Below are 18,531 nucleotides of genomic sequence, written 5' to 3' on the forward strand. Positions count from 1 at the left end.
ACTGTACGCCCAAACACTCTACTGTACGCCCCAAACACTCTACTGTACGCCCCAAACACTCTTACTGTACGCCCCAAACACTACTGTACGCCCCAAACACTCTACTGTACGCTCCAAACATTCTACTGTACGCCCCAAGCAATCTACTGTACGCCCCCAAACAATCTGCAAGCAATCTACTGTACGCCCCAAGCAATCTACTGTACGCCCCAAACAATCTACTGTACGCCCCAAACAATCTACTGTACGCCCCAAACAATCTACTGTACGCCCCAAACAATCTACTGTACGCCCCAAACAATCTACTGTACGCCCCAAACAATCTACTGTACGCCCCAAGCAATCTACTGTACGCCCCAAGCAATCTACTGTACGCCCCAAACAATCTACTGTACGCCCCAAACAATCTACTGTACGCCCCAACAAATCTACTGTACGCCCCAAACAAATAGCAGGTGAATAGCATTCTATTCCCATGGTTAAATTCACGGTCAGAATACGCATTAGAGAGAAAAGTGCATCGAAAGGGAATCATTTTCCATTTACTCTCTTACTTCGGGTCGGAAAAAACCTGCCTGTAAAATGGCACAAGGATACGTGTAGTATATCTTCAGGTAATAGCTCTTGTCAACTGGCTCTAGTTACAGTGCATATGGCCAGGATTTAACTCTATAAAACAAGCCTGCCATTTTGAAATTCAGTTCAAAGTTCTACGTCACTGAAAACACCTCTGGCTCTCAGTAACATCCCTGCACGAAGCAGTGCTCAAGAGCCTGCCACAATTCCTCCTTGAACAGGCCGGGCAGCACCTGAAGGATGATGGAGTTACAGTGCATTAGACAGAGATGGAATACTCACAGGCTTCTTTAAGTTTCTCCTTGTCGTAATGCAGGGCCTCATAGTCGTGCATGCTAATACGGTTCACCCGGATCCTTAATCTCTCCGGGAAGGGCTGCTGGCTGCGGAAGACAACAGAAGAAGCATAACTAGTTAGGTACCATCTCTCAAAAATTGGAATTACACCAAACTAAAATATAAACGCAACATGCAACAATTTCAAAGATTTTATGGAGTTACAGTTCATATAAGGAAATCAGACAATTGAAATAAATTCATCAGGCCCTAATCTATGGATTCCACGTGACTAGGAATACAGATATGCTGTTGTTCACAGATACCTTTATAAAAAAGGTTTGGGGCGTGGGTCAGAAAACCAGTCAGTATCTGGTGTGACCACCACTTGCCTCATGCAGTGCGACACATCTCCTTCCCATATATACAGTGGGGCAAAAAAAGTATTTAGTCAGCCACCAATTGTGCAAGTTCTCCAACTTAAAAAGATGAGAGAGGCCTGTAATTTTCATCATAGGTACACTTCAACTATGACAGACAAAAGGAGATTTTTTTCCCCCCAGAAAATCACATTGTAGGATTTTTAATGAATTTATTTGCAAATTATGGTGGAAAATAAGTATTTGGTCAATAACAAAAGTTTATCTCAATCCTTTGTTATATACCCTTTGTTGGCAATGACAGAGGTCAAATGTTTCTGTAAGTCTTCACAAGGTTTTCACACACTGTTGCTGGTATTTTGGCCCATTCCTCCATGCAGATCTCCTCCAGAGCAGTGATGTTTTGGGGCTGTTGCTGGGCAACATGGACTTTCAACTCCCTCCAAAGGTTTTCTATGGGGTTGAGATCTGGAGACTGGCTAGGCCACTCCAGGACCTTGAAATGCTTCTTACGAAGCCACTCCTTTTTTAGCCCCGGCGGTGTGTTTGGGATCATTGTCATGCTGAAAGACCCAGCCACGTTTAATCTTCAATGCCCTTTCTGATGGAAGGAGGTTTTCACTCAAAATCTCACGATACATGGCCCCATTCATTCTTTCCTTTACACGGATAAATTGTCCTGATCCCTTTGCAGAAAAACAGCCCCAAAGCATGATGTTTCCACCCCCTTGCTTCACAGTAGGTATGGTGTTCTTTGGATGCAACTCAGCATTCTTTGTCCTCCAAGCACGACGAGTTGAGTTTTTACCAAAAAGTTATATTTTGGTTTCATCTGACCATATGACATTCTCCCAATCTTCTTCTGGATCATCCAAATGCTCTCTAGCAAACTTCAGACGGGCCTGGACATGTACTGGCTTAAGCAGGGGGACACGTCTGGCACTGCAGGATTTGAGTCCCTGGCGGCGTGGTGTGTTACTGATGGTAGGCTTTGTTACTTTGGTCCCAGCAGGTCATTCACTAGGTCCCCCCGTGTGGTTCTGGGATTTTTGCTCACCGTTCTTGTGACCATTCTGACCCCACGGGGTGAGATCTTGCGTGGAGCCCCAGATCGAGGGAGATTATCAGTGGTCTTGTATGTCTTCCATTTCCTAATAATTGCTTCCACAGTTGATTTCTTCAAACCAAGCTGCTTACCTATTGCAGATTCAGTCTTCCCTACCTGGTGCAGGTCTACAATTTTGTTTCTGGTGTCCTTTGACAGGTCTTTGGTCTTGGCCATAGTGGAGTTTGGAGTGTGACTGTTTGAGGTTGTGGACAGGTGTCTTTTATACTGATAACAAGTTCAAACAGGTGCCATTAATACAGGTAATCCTACAATGTGATTTTCTGGATTTTTTTTCTAATTTCGTCTGTCATAGTTGAAGTGTACCTATGATGAAAATTACAGGCCTCTCATCTTTTTAAGTGGGAGAACTTGCACAATTGGTGGCTGACTAAATATTTTTTTTGCCCCACTGTAATTGATCAGGCTGTTGATTGTGGCCTGTGGAATGTTGTCTGACTCCTCTTCAATGGCTCTGCGAAGTTGCTGGATATTGGCGGGAACTGGATCACGCTGTCGTACACGTCAATCCAGAGCATGATCAATGGGAAACATTTCTATTGACAATGCAGGCCATGGAAGTGGGACATTTTCAACTTCCAAGAATTGTGTACAGATCCGTGCGACATGGGACAGTGCATTATCAGGCTGAAACATGAGGTGATGGAGGTGGATGAATGGCATGACAATGGGCCTCAGGATCTCGTAACGGTGTCTCTCTGCATTCAAATTACCATCTATAAAAAACAATTGTTTGTTGTCCGTAGCTTACGCCTTCCCATACCATAACCCCACTGCCACCATGGAGCACTCTCTTCACGATGTTGACATCAGCAAACCGCTCGCCCACACGGCGCCATACACACTACGCTGTCCACCATCTGCCCGGTACAGTTGAAACCCGGGATTCATCCGTGAATTGCACACTTCTCCAGTATGCCAGTGGCCATTGAAGGTGAGCCATTTGCCCACTGAAATCGGTTAAAACGCCGAACTGCAGTCAGGTCAAGACCCTGGTGAGAACGACGAGCACGCAGATGAGTTTCCCTGAGACGTTTTCTGAAAGTTTGTGCGGAAGTTATTTGGTTGTGGAAACGCACACTTTCATCAGCTGTTCGGGTGGCTGGTCTTAGACGATCCCGCAGATGAAGAAGCTGGATGTGGAGGTCCTGGGCTGGCGTGGTTACACGTGGTCTGCGGTTGTGAGGCAGATTGGACCTAGTGCCAAATTCTCTAAAATCACGTTAGAGTAAGCTTGTGGTAGAGAAATGAACATTAGATTATCTGGCAACAGCTCTGGTGGACATTCCTACTAGCAGCATGCCAATAGCATGTTCCCTCAAAACTTGAGACATCTGTGGCAAAACTGCACATTTTAGAGTGTCATTTTATTGTCCCCAGCACAAGATGCACCTGTGTAATAATCATGCTGTTTAATCAGCTTCTTGATATGCCACACCTGTCAGATGGATGGATTATCTTGGCTAAGGAGAAATGTTCACTAACAGGAATATAAACCAATGTGTGCACAACATTTTTGAAAAAGAAAAGCTTCTTGTGCATATGGAACATTTCTGGGATCAACACTTTACATGTTGTGTTTATATTTGTGTTCAGTGTACATATTTGTAGGAACTCTGAGGTTTAAACAACCAAATCATATCAAATTGACACATAACCACGATTATTCATAACCTATGCTAGTGATCAGTACACCATTATATTCTATAGAATCAGTTACTTTCCTTATTCATTTCTAACTTCGTAAACTAGTTGGAAACATCTCGGTTGAGAGAGAGAGAGAAAAAAATCTATATAAATGAAGGTATAAAAAAAATAGATAAATGAAGGTATAAAAAAAAGGATATAAATGAAGGTATAAGTTTAATGAAAGACTGCCACCTGGGAAGAGCATTAAAACAAGCTGATGACAGGGGATCAACCTCCAACCACAACACTCTGACAACCTGGGCTCACATGCACAGCAGCTTGAGAGAAGCCAGAGGTGATCAGAACAGCTTTCCCCCCTTCCGTTTGTCACCGTGATGGCTTCTAGGATGATTACATATTCATGAAAACAGTTGTGATCTCTGACGAATGTGACCTGTTCGCAGTGTGTGGGAGATCCAAAAACAACGCTGTGACAAACGCTTACCATTCTGTTCAAGAACAATAGGCACCTGACAACAACACAAGTTGTATAGGTTTCTTACTGGAGTGTTGTTGGAAAAAAGTTGGGAGAACAGCTTGATCTCATGTTGGGCTATGATCTCAAACAATGTAATCAGCGTAGAAGTGAATACAGCTGGATCGTTTGCTTGAATTCCTAGGCTCATTTGCATCTTAGCATTCTTACTTTCTGTCCAAATGCCTGGTGTTTTAGCAGCACAGAAGGTTAGGCCATTCTAACCAAAAAGGAAGAATGGTATCATGAATAAGGTTTGGATGACCTTCATCTCAGCTAAAACACAATCATTGAATTAGCCCCCCCCCCCCGGACATATCAAGCCTTTAGATGGAGGACTCATTATACCCCTCCGCCAGCAAGTCAATACATTGTCGCGAGAATCAGAGAAGTATGAAATTAGCAAAAAAACATTACAACAGGATTGAAAAAGGTAATGCAATTACCGTGAAAATAAATAGGGCTGTTCATTCTGATAATACATCTTCGATTTTCAGCCTGTAGACAGACTGAGACTGATATGACGGAGACTACCGATGGAGAGAAAAGGAAGATGGCTGTAAAGCCACGACGGCTTTGATGAATGTTGTTGTACGTCTTTCTTGTTTGTTTTCCCCCTCGTCGGCTTGGATTATTTCACGCGCACAAGTCTTTGTCATCGCTTCGGCCACCCCCTACAAATGAATCCCACCTTGTCTGGCCTGTCAGTCTCCCACTCCTGCGTGCCACTTTAAATCACACATTAAGAAATTGAATAACGTCCTTCGGCTCGGTCGAGGACATTAGTCATGACTTGTGGAAGGCATTACAATAACTTCCAACTCAACACAGTGCGCATGACAAAAAGAGGCAACCTGCCGACAGTGCAAAGACTAAACAGTTACACATTAGAAAGTCTCCATAGTGGATTGATGTTCGGATTCTGACTGGACCCCTTTTCTGGTCTCTTTTTATAAACTTAATTCTAAAATGGCGTTCCCATGCTGGACTGTATTACTCACTCGTTGAGCTGCGGTATAGAGGTCTTCCTCTTGGCCTTCTGCACCATGTTGGCTTGGTTCCTCAGGGAGATCCGGATGGTGGAAGGGGCTAGCTTGCACGGCTCCCCATCTACCTGCATGGGGATGGACTTGTAGGTGGTGAGGGTCACCTCTCTGCACTGGTTCAGCCGCTCACCATGACCTCCAACCTGCAGTGCTGCCTACAGCACCAGGGAGGACGAGATGTTCATCCATCAGAGCAAGGCTAGTGACTCATCCATGTCATTCATCTAGTAACTCTTATGTTCTATCACACAGACAAATTCAAGTTGATCAGTGAATACCAGAGAGGTCATGGTGAAGCCGATAACTTCAATGCAGCCATCGTCGTGCCGTTGTGGCTCAAAGTCATGGTGCTCGCTTGGGTTTCCCCATGGCATGGTACCAGCACAGTATCTAGTACACACACACACACGTATGGTTATGTGCCTAACTTAGCCTGCAGCCTACTTTACAACAGTGTCATATATAACCTGTTTCCCCATTGAGGCTGCTAACCTGGGAATGTTGAGGAACACCAAACACTGCAGCTTCAGATCCTGAACCTTTGAGGTGAGGTCGGTGCCGTCGCACTAATGAGAGGAGACAGACAGATAAACAGACAGGCGTATCCATTACTGTACACAAACGCACTCAGATCATTCCAGGAAGAGTTCTCAGATGGCCAATAAAATGTACCCTTTGAAAGGTGCCACATTCTGACTGACTGACAGTGAAGAAGAACACATCTGTCAGTCTAATGAGATGTACAGGGTCGGTTGTAAGGATCACAAAGCTCAGAATGGAGCCCAGGCTCTGAAACTAGGGTCAATTTCTATTTCGGACAAACTAGTTTTTACTATGAAGTGGGGAAATTCCTTCTTAAGGCTAGGGGGCACTATTTTCACATCTGGATGAAAAGTGTGCCCAAAGTAAACTGCCTGCTACTCAGGCCCAGAAGCTAGAATATGCATATAATTGGTAGATTTGATTAGAAAACACTCTAAAGTTTCTAAAACTGTTAAAATTATGTCTGTGAGTACAACAGAACTTTTTTGGCAGGCGAAATCCCGAGGACAAACCATCCAGGATTCTTTCTTTTGAGGTGACAGTGTTTTCAATGGGTTTTCTATGTGGATCTAGATTTCTAAGGCACTTGCTTGCAGTTCCTATCGCTTCCACTGGATGTCAACAGTCTTTAGAAATTGGTTGATGTTTTTCCTTTGAAAAATTAAGAAGTAGCCATTTCCTTTCTGGGAGTCGAGCCAAGTGTACTGTTGTGTTTGGGGCACGCGACCTGAAAGCTCGCTCCACTTTGTTTTTGTCCGGTATTGAACACAGTTTATTCCGTCTTAAATGTTATCGATTATTTACGTTTAAAAATACCTAAAGTTGTATTAGGAAAGTTGTTTGAAATGTTTGGATCAAGTTTCCCGGTAACTTATTAGATACTTTGTAGTCATGTTGCGCGAGTTGGAACTGGTGTATTTTCTGAATCAAACCCGCCAAATAAATGGACATTTTGGGGATATAACGACAGAATTTATCGAACAAAAGGACCATTTGTGATGTTTACTGGACATATTGGAATGCCAACAGAAGAAGATCTTCAAAGGTAAGGCGTGAATTATATCGTTAATTCTGACTTTTGTGTCACGCCTTGCGGGTTGAAATGTGATTTTCCTGTGTTGGTATGCTGGGGGCTGTCCTCAGATAATCGCATGGTTTGCAAATGGTAAAGCATGGTAAAGCCTTTTTGAAATCTGACACTGTGGCTGGATTAACAAGAAGTTAATCTTTGAACCGATGCATAACACTTGTATGATTTATGATTTATTATTATGAGTATTTCTATTTTTGAATTTGTCTCGCTGCTATTTCACGCGCGAAGGGATCACTAAGAAGTTAACAGGAATTTCCCCACTTCACAGTAAAAAATAGTTAGTCTGAAACATTTAGATTTTTAACTTGAACCCTTTGTGGAATGACGTCACACAATCTGAGCTGCAGCCAAGGTCCACGTAAAGGTCAGTTGAACTCACCACGACCTTGATGTGTTTGGCTAGGTCTTTGGAGCTGCCCATGAGGAAGTCTGAGAAGGCCGTCTGGTTAGAAGGAACACCAGAGAATCAAACTTGTACATTATCAACAGAAAATATTGACACAACTAAAGCTATGGCCACAAATACAAACAATTACTATCACTACTAATGATAACAGTTAAAGATAAATGGATACATTTATCCATTTATCTAAATGGTGAGAAAATATGAATGTATTAGTTATTTTCTCTTGTTTAGAAAACAAATCTATACCCACCCCTGCATAGAACATCTTGTTCCGAAAGCGGCTGTTGAATTTCTCAGGGTTGGCCTCTGAGGAGCGTTGGTTATAGAAAGCATGATGGAGTGTGAGTAATGTGACACAATGATTTGTCATAAAGTAGATACACACAGCATCATTTGTTACTATCGACGTGAGACGTCTATGGATAGCACAGATGTATCCCCAACAATGACATTACATGGGTGGTCAACGTTAAGAGATCCATCAGAAATACAACCTCGAGACTCGTGGAATTCTAGTGTCACGTGTGCGTCGAAGCCGAGGCTGAAGTAGTTGTTGAAGACGTCGAGGGGGAGCTGTGGAAAAGAAAACCCGTACAAAAAAAAAATAAAAAAAATAAAACAATAATACATGATGTTTGAGGTCGCAGAGCAACATTGTGCTTCTAATTGATAATACATCTCAACTTTTAGAAGTAACTAACCCTCAAATAATGTAAAGGTCACTGAGGTATTTTGGTGTGTGACCAGCCATGACCCTGTTTACAATAAACTAATTATATTGTGACTTTGTCGAGAGGTTAATTCTCTGGGGCTCAATGAAAGCTCATCACAGTCAAGACCTGATTTACGATGCTATTACAAACACACCATCTGATAGGTAAAATGCTGGCACTAAGTTAAAATTGGATCAATCCTCATTCCCTGCATCACCCATCAGCACACACACACACACACACACCACACCATCATTTGTTGACAGTCCATGACTACAGTGCAGGATCTGGGACGAGAGGTGAGAGGGGGTTTGTTCACCTTGTCGGTCTGCTGCTCATCCCTCTCCTCTGCACCAGCATCCTGGTTGGGCTCCACTACTAGATTCCACCGGTCAAGTTGGACGATGTTCCCATCCTCTACATGAGACAGGATCTTAGACACCGGCTCATCTGTGTAACCCTGGAGAGGGGAGGAATAGAGAAGAAAAAACACCAAGAGCATTAAACACAGTTCATTGTAGAAAGTATCTAGTTCCTCCTGAGATATATAAATTCATTAAGACATTTTTCAATAATAAGTGGCTATTGCCATGATTCTGGTGTCCTCTAGAGAGTTAACTGTGCATCTGCATTGCCCAACGACTATGGAAAAACCTGTCTTTGAGGCTGTACACCGTCTACAAAACATTAGGAACACCGGCTCTTTCCATGACATAGACTGACCAGGTGAAAGCTATGATCCCTTATTGATGTCACTTGTTAAATCTACTTCAATCAGTGTAGATGAAGGTTAGGAGACAGGTTAAAGAAGGAATTTTAAGCCTCGAGACAATTGAGGCATGGATTGTGAGTGTGTGCCATTCAGAGTGCACAACGTAGACCGCTTTGAGTCAAGAACTGCAATGTCACATTTTTTTTTTACACTCAACAGTTTCCTGTGTGTATCAAGAATGGTCCACCACCCAAAGGACATCCAGCCAACTTGACACAACTGTGGGAAGCATTGGAGTCAACATGGGCCAGCATCCCTGTGGAACGCTTTCGACACCTCGTAGAGTCCACGCCACGGCGAATTGAGGCTGTTCCGAGGGCAAAACGTCAGGTGCAACTCAAGATGAAAGAAAATGTTCCTAACGTTTTGTAAACTCTGTGTGTATGTTGTCCAGATATGATTGAGATACTCACACCACCCCAGTTGAGGGTCCTGGCCAGGTCGTTGCCTGTCCCCAGAGGCAGGATGGCTACTGCAGGCTGGGGGTTCAACTGGAGCTGGTCCAGAGCAGACAGGATCCAGCCCACCTACACACATAGTTCAGGGCTTAGATCACTAAGATGGGGTCAAATGCCTTTAAGGGAAAACACCAGACACTGTCCGCTGTTATTTTAATGGTCACAAAAGTCTAGTTTGCTGCTAAAAGAGTTCAGGAACTTCTGTATATTGCTTAAAAAAAGACCTTGGGCATTGCTGTTGTACAACAAGCCTGTTCCTTCCTACTCACCGTGCCATCACCTCCGCATGCCAGTATCCTCAGGTTATGCACCTTACGGTACATTTCTAACCTTGAAGAGACAGAGCAAGAGACAAAATCAACTTCCTAGTTTTCTGGCCCAGTCAGTCCACAGTATCAAGCCTGTTAACGAAGGTCGGAATAATAGCATAGGGTATCTATAGCAAGAACAAAAACAATATCAAAATAATACTTTGGAATTAGAACAAATGATTTTGGTTCAGATACATTCGATGTAATGAGAAGAAGCTCTGCGCCAGGGAGCACAGAGTCACGGACGAGCTCCAAGACTTACACGTATGATTAGGATATTGATGTTTAAAGGCCAGAGTCAGAAAAAGAAGAAGAAGACTGCACTAGTACAAAGTTCGGGAAACATACCCATCCTTGGGTCCTCCCAGACTCAGGTCGAATACTTGGCGGGGGTTCAGGTACCACATGAACGACTGGATAATCTTGGCTCCCTGAAAAATGAGCAGGAGCACAATTACTACCAAGTCCGCACTGTCGTCACAGTAAACAAGCATTTGATTAACTGACTAGTAATATGATTGAGTGAGGTGTGAGCTGCCCTGAGTGGACTGCTGGTAGACTCTTTAAGATGCAGACAGGGTTTCATCTCACAGGCGGCTTATAGACCAGTCAGGATTATACCTGTGACTGGTGTTGGCCTCGGTCCACTGGGCCTGCACTGACAGCTCCAGCACAGACAGCACGGCTCTCACCTGATTTCCCCCACTCTTCGGGTTGACAAACACCAACAGCGGCTTCATGAGCTGAGAGGGAATGGGTCTAACTATGAAGGGCTTCCAGCGCGCCTCCTGCACAAAGGAAATAAAGGGATGCATTTAGACAGGTGAAAGATGAGAGACTGATGTACAGTGTTGGTTTCCTAAGGGAAGAACACTAAGCTCTTACTGCTTGGACTGGTGTTTTGCTGGAAACTATCGTGTCAGACTTGTATAATATTATGCCAAATTAACTCACAAAAATGAAAATGGCATAGAGCTGATGTTGCGTGGATACTTCCTACTCTCTATGAGACACAGTAAGCCAAAGAGTATGTAGTTGTCTAACAGTTGAATTGATCAATACGGCCTCGAGAACTGTGGCTTTGGGGTGATCTGGGAAGTTGGGGTGGGATGGTACCTGGGACTGGCTCCGCCTGAGGCGCTTTAGAGCGCCTTGTCTTTGGAGGGCTGGCTAACCAACGCAAGGCCAGACAAGAGAGAGAATTATTTCTGTACATGCACTTGTCATGTAAATGAAGTAAAGCCAAGGTATTGGACACTGGATGTCGCCAGGAAGTACGTATTGACCAGCACATCCTGTGTCCCTGGCTGGGTTGTGTCAGCAGTGATTTGATAAAGGCCAAGACTGTCTACATCGATAATACCTTGTCATCAGCTTGACATTGTCCTTTTAGTTACCATTTCATAAGTATGCGTTTAATTTTATTTCAATGTAAAAACCAATTCAACAGTTCACAACAGTTGCAGTATAAGAGGAACGATGACCCTCAGGCTAATCAACAAAGGATGTTTAGTTATGTACGCCTCCTCACGTCTCCTCACAATACAAACGGTAGGAAAGGCCATTTGCGACGGATGAGGTAACAATTCAAACTCACCTCTACTCCCTTTTTGCTGGACTTGCGCTTAAACGAGGTCCGTTTTTTCTTTTTACTCGACTTTAGTGAGGTCTGAAAGAATAACACACGAGGATTAAATGTCACATCGGTATTCCATTTATATAAGGAACAGCAATTGATCAGCTATAAATAATACAATATAATGTATCATAACTGTTGAATAAGTTAGCGCTAAATATTTCTAAAACTAAAAGCATTATATAATGGGACAAATCATTCACTAAACCCTTAAACCTCAACTACTGGCACACAGCTTGGACACCCATGCATACCCCATAAGACATGCCACAAGAGGTCTCTTTACAGTCCCCAAGTCCAGAACAGACTATGGGAGGCGCACAGTACTACATAGAGCCATGACTACATGGAACTCTTTTCCACATCAAGTAACTGATGCAAGCAGTAAAATTAGATTTAAAAACAAACAAATTAAAAACACCTTATGGAACAGCGGGGACTGTGAAGCAACAAACATAGGCACAGACGCATGCATACACACACGTACACATGGATTTAGTACTGTAGATATATGGTAACGGTGGAGTAGGGGCCTGAGGGCACACAGTGTGTTGTGAAATCTGATAATATATTGTAATGTTTAAAAAAATTGTATAAACTGACTTAATTTTGCTGGACCCCAGGAAGAGTAGCTGCTGCCTTGGCAGTAGGTAATTGGGATCCATAAAAAATACAAAATACAAACGCATGGCTTACAGCTCCAAGTAACGGATGACTGCTACCCTCTGTTGGCTTCTCAGTGCAATGGCACCACAAAGTATTTGGGAAAGCATGCCGGTGCACATTGTAAACTCACACGGCGGCAGTGAATATTTGAATTCTTGGAAGTGTATATGTGACTGTGTATTATGTGAATGTGGGGTCTGCAGGTAGCGTAGCGGTTAGAGCGTTGGGCCAGTCACCAAAAGGTTGCTGGTTCAAATACCCGAGCAGACAAGGCCGAAAAACCTCTGTGCCTTTGAGCAAAGGCACGTAACCTTAATTTGCTCTGGGGGCACCGTACTACCATGGCTGACCCTGTTTTGCCGCACCTATCCGGTATATGTGACAATATACATCTGTTTTTTTTTATTTGAATAAAAACATTTCTACCTGAGGTCTGCGGACCCGGAGGATCCAGGTAGAGGGTACGATCACAGAGGCATGGGCACCCAGGGAGCAGGGCTCCTCGATCTGCTGCAGCATGAAGCAGGACACCTTGTTGTGATACTACAGTCGGACGGAGGAAAGGACGGCATCAGTGTGAGCGCAATACACACCGACAACACATCACACACCGACATTCACTTAAAACCACTCAACACAGGCCCTCACCTGACTGTCTCACGTAAACACAGAACATATGTACACCATTACAGAGGGTGAAGCCAGCTACGGTGCACACTCACACAACACATCAGTGATCACGTGCATCCACATCCACTGGAAGTGTCTTCATTCCACACAGACACTCAAACGTCTCACACAAGCATACGTACACACACACCATTACCATCCATAGTTTATGAGGCCCAGCAGCACTAAGACCATACAGAGGCAGGCATCAGACTCTCTCTGAGAACATAATTGTATCGCTCTTTTGTTGCTGAGTAATTCCAAATGCAGATGAAGTTCATGATTTACATAAATTCCCTGAAAACAGGCAATAGCACACAACTGTATTAACGGTATTGCACTTTTCATGTAGCCTAATTTTGACTAGCTAATATTAGTAGAAGTAGTAGATTTGATTGGTTTCTCAGTCATAGGCTGAATTTACAATAAACCAATTTCCAATCATAACATCGATCATATATAATTATCAAATAGAGCAGTGGAGATGTCATAATAGGCATAAATCCTAGCGGTCAAACAGGGAAATGGTCCCAATCGTTTTTCCACCATTCATTTATTCCCCATATTGGATTTTAGAAACACTTAATATAAGGACTGTGTTTCGTGTTGGCTTACCCTGGCGTGAAGTTTGGATAAACATGCAAATCTCTCTCAGACAAGGTGACGCTGCTGCAGGATTAAGTTGCTGTGACAATGCTGGTCAAATTAAGATCCTACATCTGTACAGTACAACCAACCTTCCAACTTACTGCCTGTTTACACCACGAACAGCTGATGGCCACAATCTCTTTGCTATGAAAGGCAAACTTCTGCTGGAAACCCTGTAGAGAAATTAAATCAGATCTAAGATGTAATGTACCCTCAAGAAGAACATGTTTCATCAGATCATTCATCCTGCAATATAGGGCAATATGGGGCAGAAATGAATGACTTGATATTATAACCATGCTCACCTTCCCGCACTGCCGACACTTCCCATCCTGGCGCCTCCGGTGCACCCAATGGTGCCGCACTACGGTGGGCTGGAAAACCGACGTTCATAAACACATGAATTAACTCACTCACAATTGCCCGATTTTAAAATAGTGTGGTTTCCCTATTTTATCTTCATCTAGACAATGGTGAGTGAGATTAAGGAAAGCTTGTGTTGAGTTTATTGGTTTATAAATTTGCAAATGTCAGAGGTTTGGACAGACACAGTGAACATTGTTGTGTATAGGACCCCATAATAAACCCAGTTCTTTGGTAATAATTACTAAGTGTAGTATGCTAACAGAACAGGGCTTCGGGCAGCTGAGTGGAAATGTAAGAAAACTAAACTTCTGGAGGACCCATCATCCTTCCACTCCCTCCTCTCTTTCTTTTCTTCCTTTGTATCCACTGATAAAACCACTTTCTATAACTCTAAATTTCAAGCTTCCACCTCCAACCCTGGGAAACTCTTCTCCACTATCTCTTCCTTCCTTAATCCTCCACCCCCCTCCTCTCTCTCTCTGCGGATGACTTTGCCAACCACTTTGGGAAAAAAAGTTTGATAACATCTGTTCCCCTTTCACTCAGGCTACTGAGTCCACTGGTCCCACACACAGAACTACCATATGCCTTGATCTCTTTCTCCCCGCTCTCTACAGATTAAATCCTGCGACTAGTGAGGTCCGGAAGCCTGACAAACATCCCCTTCCTCCAGACCATTTTTGGAGACATTCTCCCATTTCTCACTTTCCTCATTAACCTCATTAACTCATCCCTGACCACTGGCTGAGTCCCCTCTGACTTCAAGATGGCCAGAGTCGCTCCCCTCCTCAAGAAACCAACATTCGACCCCTGATGTCAAAAACTACAGACCGGTATCGTTTCTTTTTTTCTTTCCAAAACACATGAGCGTGCTGTCTCTGACCAACTCTCTCATTATCTCTCTCAGAACAATTTTCTTGACCCTAAGCAGTCAGGCTTCAAGGCGGCTCACTCAACTTAGACTGCTTTCCTCTGTGTCACAGACGCTCTCCGCTCTGCCAAAGCTGACTCTCTCTCCTCTGTTCTCATCCTCCTAGATCTATCCATTGCTTTCAACACTATGAACCATCAGATCCTCCTCTCCATCCTCTCAGGGTTGGGCGTCTCAGGCGCTGCATACTCCTGGATTGCATCCTACCTGGCAGGTCACTGCTACCAAGTGGCGTGAAGAGGATCAGTGTTTGCACCACGTGATCTCACTACTGGTGTCCCCCAGGGCTCCGTTCTAGGCCCACTCTTCTTTTCTCTTCACACAAAGTCACTCGGCTCCATCATATCCTCACATGGTCTCTCCTATCATTGCTATGTGGATGACACTCAACTTCTCTTCTCCTTCCTACATGCTGACACCAAGGTGGTGAGAAGCATCTCTGCATGCCTGTCAGACATCTCAGCTTGGATGTCAGCCCACCACCTCAAGCTCAACCTCGACAAAAACGTCTCTTCCTCCCGGGGAAGGCCTGTCCATTTCAAGACCTCTCCATCACGGTTGAGAACTCCATGGTGTCCCCTTCCCAGAGTGCAGAGAACCTTGGCGTGACCCTGGACAACACCTTGTCGTTCTCTGCAAACATCAAAGCAGTGACTCGCTCCTGCAGGTTTATGCTCTACAACATCTGTAACGGCCCTAATCGAGGCACTTGTCATCTCCCGTCTAGACTACTGCAACTCTCCCCGCTTTGCCATCCAACCCCTGCAAATTATCCAGAATGCTGCAGCCCGCTTGGTGTCCAACCTTTCTAAGTCCTCACATGTCATCCTGCTCCTCCTCACACTCTAATGGCTTCCAGTCGAAGCTCGCAACTTCAAGACCCTGGTGCCTGCCTACGGAGCAGCAAGGGGAACTGCACCTCTTTATCTTCAGACTATGTTTAAAGCCGAACTCCCAACCCGAGGACTCTGTTCTGCCACCTCTGGTCTCTTGGCCCTCCCACCACTACCGTAGGGCAGCTTAGGCCAGTCAAAGCTCTTCTGTCTTGGCATTCCAATGGTGGAACAAACTTCCCCCTAAAGTCAGAACAGCGTAGTCCCTACCCATCTTTAGAAAATGTCTGAAACCATACCCCTTTGGAGAGTATCTTAAATAACTCTCACGTCCCTCTGACACCCCCTCCTCCCCCCAAAAAACACACACACACACACACAAAAAACGTATTGTCCCACCAGCACTGACGGCTGGTAAATACTTTGTTGAGGGAAAATGTACTTGATACGATTGTGATATGTCATTGTCTCTTACTTCGCTACTATGGCCTATTTATTGCCTTGCCTCCTTACTCCATTTGCACACACTGTATATATATTTTTCTATTGGGTTATTGACTATACTTTTGTTTATCCCATGTGTAACTCTGTGTTGTTTTTTGTCGCTCTGCTTTGCTTTATCTTGGCCAGGTCGCAGTTGTAAATGAGAACTTGTTCTCAACTGGCCTACCTGGTTAAATAAAGATGGAAATAAAATATAGCTATCTTAAGGTGAATGCACTAATTGTAAGTTGCTCTGGATAAGAGTGTCTGCTAAAATGACAAAAATGTCTAAATGCAAATGTTTGATGAGGGAATTTTAACCAGGGCACCCAAAGATAGCTCTGGAGGATCATAGGCCTTAGGGGTTACCCAGTCTTTATACTCATTAAACTAGTCAGGCATTACTCTCCTACTGCCCCCATAACTGTGGCTTTGGATTGGGGTGATCTGGGGAGTTAGGGTGGGATGGTACCTGGGACTGGCTCAGGAAAGGGGTGGCCATGCAGTTAGCCATCCGCCTGTGGCACTTTAGAGCGCCTTGTCTTTGGAGGACTGGCTAAGGTCAAAGGTCAAGAGAGAAGGTCAAAGGGCAAAAGGGAAGCAGGGGCAGGAGGAGAGGGAGGGGTTACAGAGATAGACAGACACATAGAATGACAAGACAAAGGAGGATGAAAAAGTCGTGAAAATAAAGTATGAGTATGAGTATCATGATCATGCTGATCAGATGTAAATTACAGTTTTTTGGCACTTACCTCTCGTATATTCCTAGACCCCGATTCCCTGAATGACGGTTTACACCTAAAGTTTATCTATGGCGTGGAGAAAACAAATGGTTTCAAACATTGATTTATTTGGTTTGTCGTCGTTTCAAAATGTTAGAAAACCCCCTGCACCAAAATAAAATGCTGAGTCAGTAATCCAAAACGGCCAACAGGAGAGGTTTCAGGTTAAACTGAACATGCTGAAGTTCTTGTTCACCTAGAAGTACAGTACTTACTGAAAAGGGAAACCTGAGATGCAATATGTGTTACTATGTCAGTGACACAATCAGCTCTTCACCTTCACCTCCACCGTAAAACAGCATCAGATAAAGTATAAACGACAGATATAAACAAACTCTCAGATTAGAAGAGTTGTGGGAACAAGTTAAAGAAATTGAAATCAACTCGGCAACTAAACATTTCTAGGAAAGAGCGACCCAATCTATTCGACTACCAATCAAAGTAGACCAATTTTGGAAAGAAACTTTGATTATCCAGAGAATGGCCCAATCAGAGTGCAGCATTGGAGGGTTAGGTCAATGGGTCAGGTAGCGTAGTGAGATAGGGTCAGAGAAGGTGTATGATCTAGCACTAGTTATATCCCATAGCAGCCTGAGAGAGGTCAGAGTGTCTCACTCTAAAGTTGGGGTCTTCGATAAGCAGGCTGGCTTCATTTGGAATAGCCTTGGTGTCGAATAACTGGAGAGGAGCAGGATGGGTTAGGTTGGCAGGCTACCATTTCAATCTCATCTTGCCTGATGTGATGGAAACATTTTGTCTCCTTGACAGACAACATCTGAAAATGCTGATATTACGGTATTTCCGGGATTCAACATTTGCAACTCATTTGGTCTTGGTATTCATGCTGTTAACTAATTTCCACAACTTTGGTGATACATCATGTATTAACTTCTATCTGCTACCAGGTGAAAGCACAGTTCGCTGGAAGAAAAGTTTGTGAAGCATTTGTTGGGAAAATGGCTTGAAACATACCTTTTCTAGCTGCTCTATGCAGATTGTGTGAACCACTATCTTGCAGGCTGCACACTTTTTCCGGGCTACGGATTTTTGCTGTGGTGACAAGAGATGAGAGTGAGAGAGTATTATTTAATGACCCTTCTCGTAATGAAATGACTTTATTTAACTTGATAATTCAGGGCTACAAGCATAAACGTAGATAGACCGCTCTAATGCCTCAAAGCCAGTTTTAGCATAGGCAGTGCCATCGAAGACGTTCCCCATTTTAAAGTAGTCAACTTGGTGGAACTTCCTATGGGTTATGGAAGAATCCCATAATTCTATCAAAGACCTCAGGAGGGATCAGCCAAATGCATTATACACCTGAGCAAACATTCCTTAACTGCAGGTGGCAGTAAATTACAAACATTGGTTTTATACCTGTTCAGACAACACACTCCAGGTGGCAGTATCCACCTTTGACTACTTTAAAATTAAGAAAGCTCTCAATGGCGCGGCCGATGTTGTCACAGAAGACATATGGCACAGATGCAAAGAAGGGCACTCTGTCTACCTCTATGGGTGCAACACCCTCAAGATGGCAGCACCACTTCTTTGGTGAAGTGTGTTACGGTTATGTGGACACCAGAGGGAGCCTCTACACAAGGGGTGTCAAACTCATTCCACAGAGGGCCAAGAGTCTACGGTCGAGTGTCT

At 43.9% G+C, this 18,531-nt stretch overlaps 1 protein-coding gene across 18 annotated transcripts in view; it reads right to left on the bottom strand.

Moving 5' to 3' along the window:
* The window catches only part of LOC118393683 (diacylglycerol kinase zeta-like), a 121,628-nt gene that overhangs the window by 31,188 nt on the left and 71,909 nt on the right, over positions 1-18,531 (bottom strand). For 8 of the 18 annotated variants that reach the window (XM_035786653.2, XM_035786654.2, XM_052462000.1 and 5 more), the window contains 20 exons: positions 17,851-17,928; positions 17,494-17,556; positions 16,849-16,905; positions 16,569-16,652; positions 13,789-13,857; positions 13,573-13,656; positions 12,593-12,709; positions 11,462-11,533; positions 10,557-10,652; positions 10,213-10,295; positions 9,823-9,883; positions 9,509-9,622; positions 8,643-8,783; positions 8,105-8,183; positions 7,861-7,916; positions 7,584-7,646; positions 6,061-6,134; positions 5,847-5,958; positions 5,524-5,723; positions 859-959 (listed from right to left, as the gene is read on the bottom strand). In XM_035786653.2, the coding sequence (XP_035642546.1) occupies positions 859-959; positions 5,524-5,723; positions 5,847-5,958; positions 6,061-6,134; positions 7,584-7,646; positions 7,861-7,916; positions 8,105-8,183; positions 8,643-8,783; positions 9,509-9,622; positions 9,823-9,883; positions 10,213-10,295; positions 10,557-10,652; positions 11,462-11,533; positions 12,593-12,709; positions 13,573-13,656; positions 13,789-13,857; positions 16,569-16,652; positions 16,849-16,905; positions 17,494-17,556; positions 17,851-17,928 (1,804 nt within the window). Of the gene's footprint in view, positions 1-858; positions 960-5,523; positions 5,724-5,846; positions 5,959-6,060; positions 6,135-7,583; positions 7,647-7,860; positions 7,917-8,104; positions 8,184-8,642; positions 8,784-9,508; positions 9,623-9,822; positions 9,884-10,212; positions 10,296-10,556; positions 10,653-11,461; positions 11,534-12,592; positions 12,710-13,572; positions 13,657-13,788; positions 13,858-16,568; positions 16,653-16,848; positions 16,906-17,493; positions 17,557-17,850; positions 17,929-18,531 lie in introns of those variants that run through there. The other 10 variants (XM_052462001.1, XM_035786657.2, XM_035786652.2 and 7 more) reach the window with 6 other exon arrangements.

The sequence above is a fragment of the Oncorhynchus keta genome, chromosome 14 (assembly GCF_023373465.1).
Source record: "Oncorhynchus keta strain PuntledgeMale-10-30-2019 chromosome 14, Oket_V2, whole genome shotgun sequence".
In the NCBI taxonomy this organism is placed as follows: Eukaryota; Metazoa; Chordata; class Actinopteri; order Salmoniformes; family Salmonidae; genus Oncorhynchus; species Oncorhynchus keta.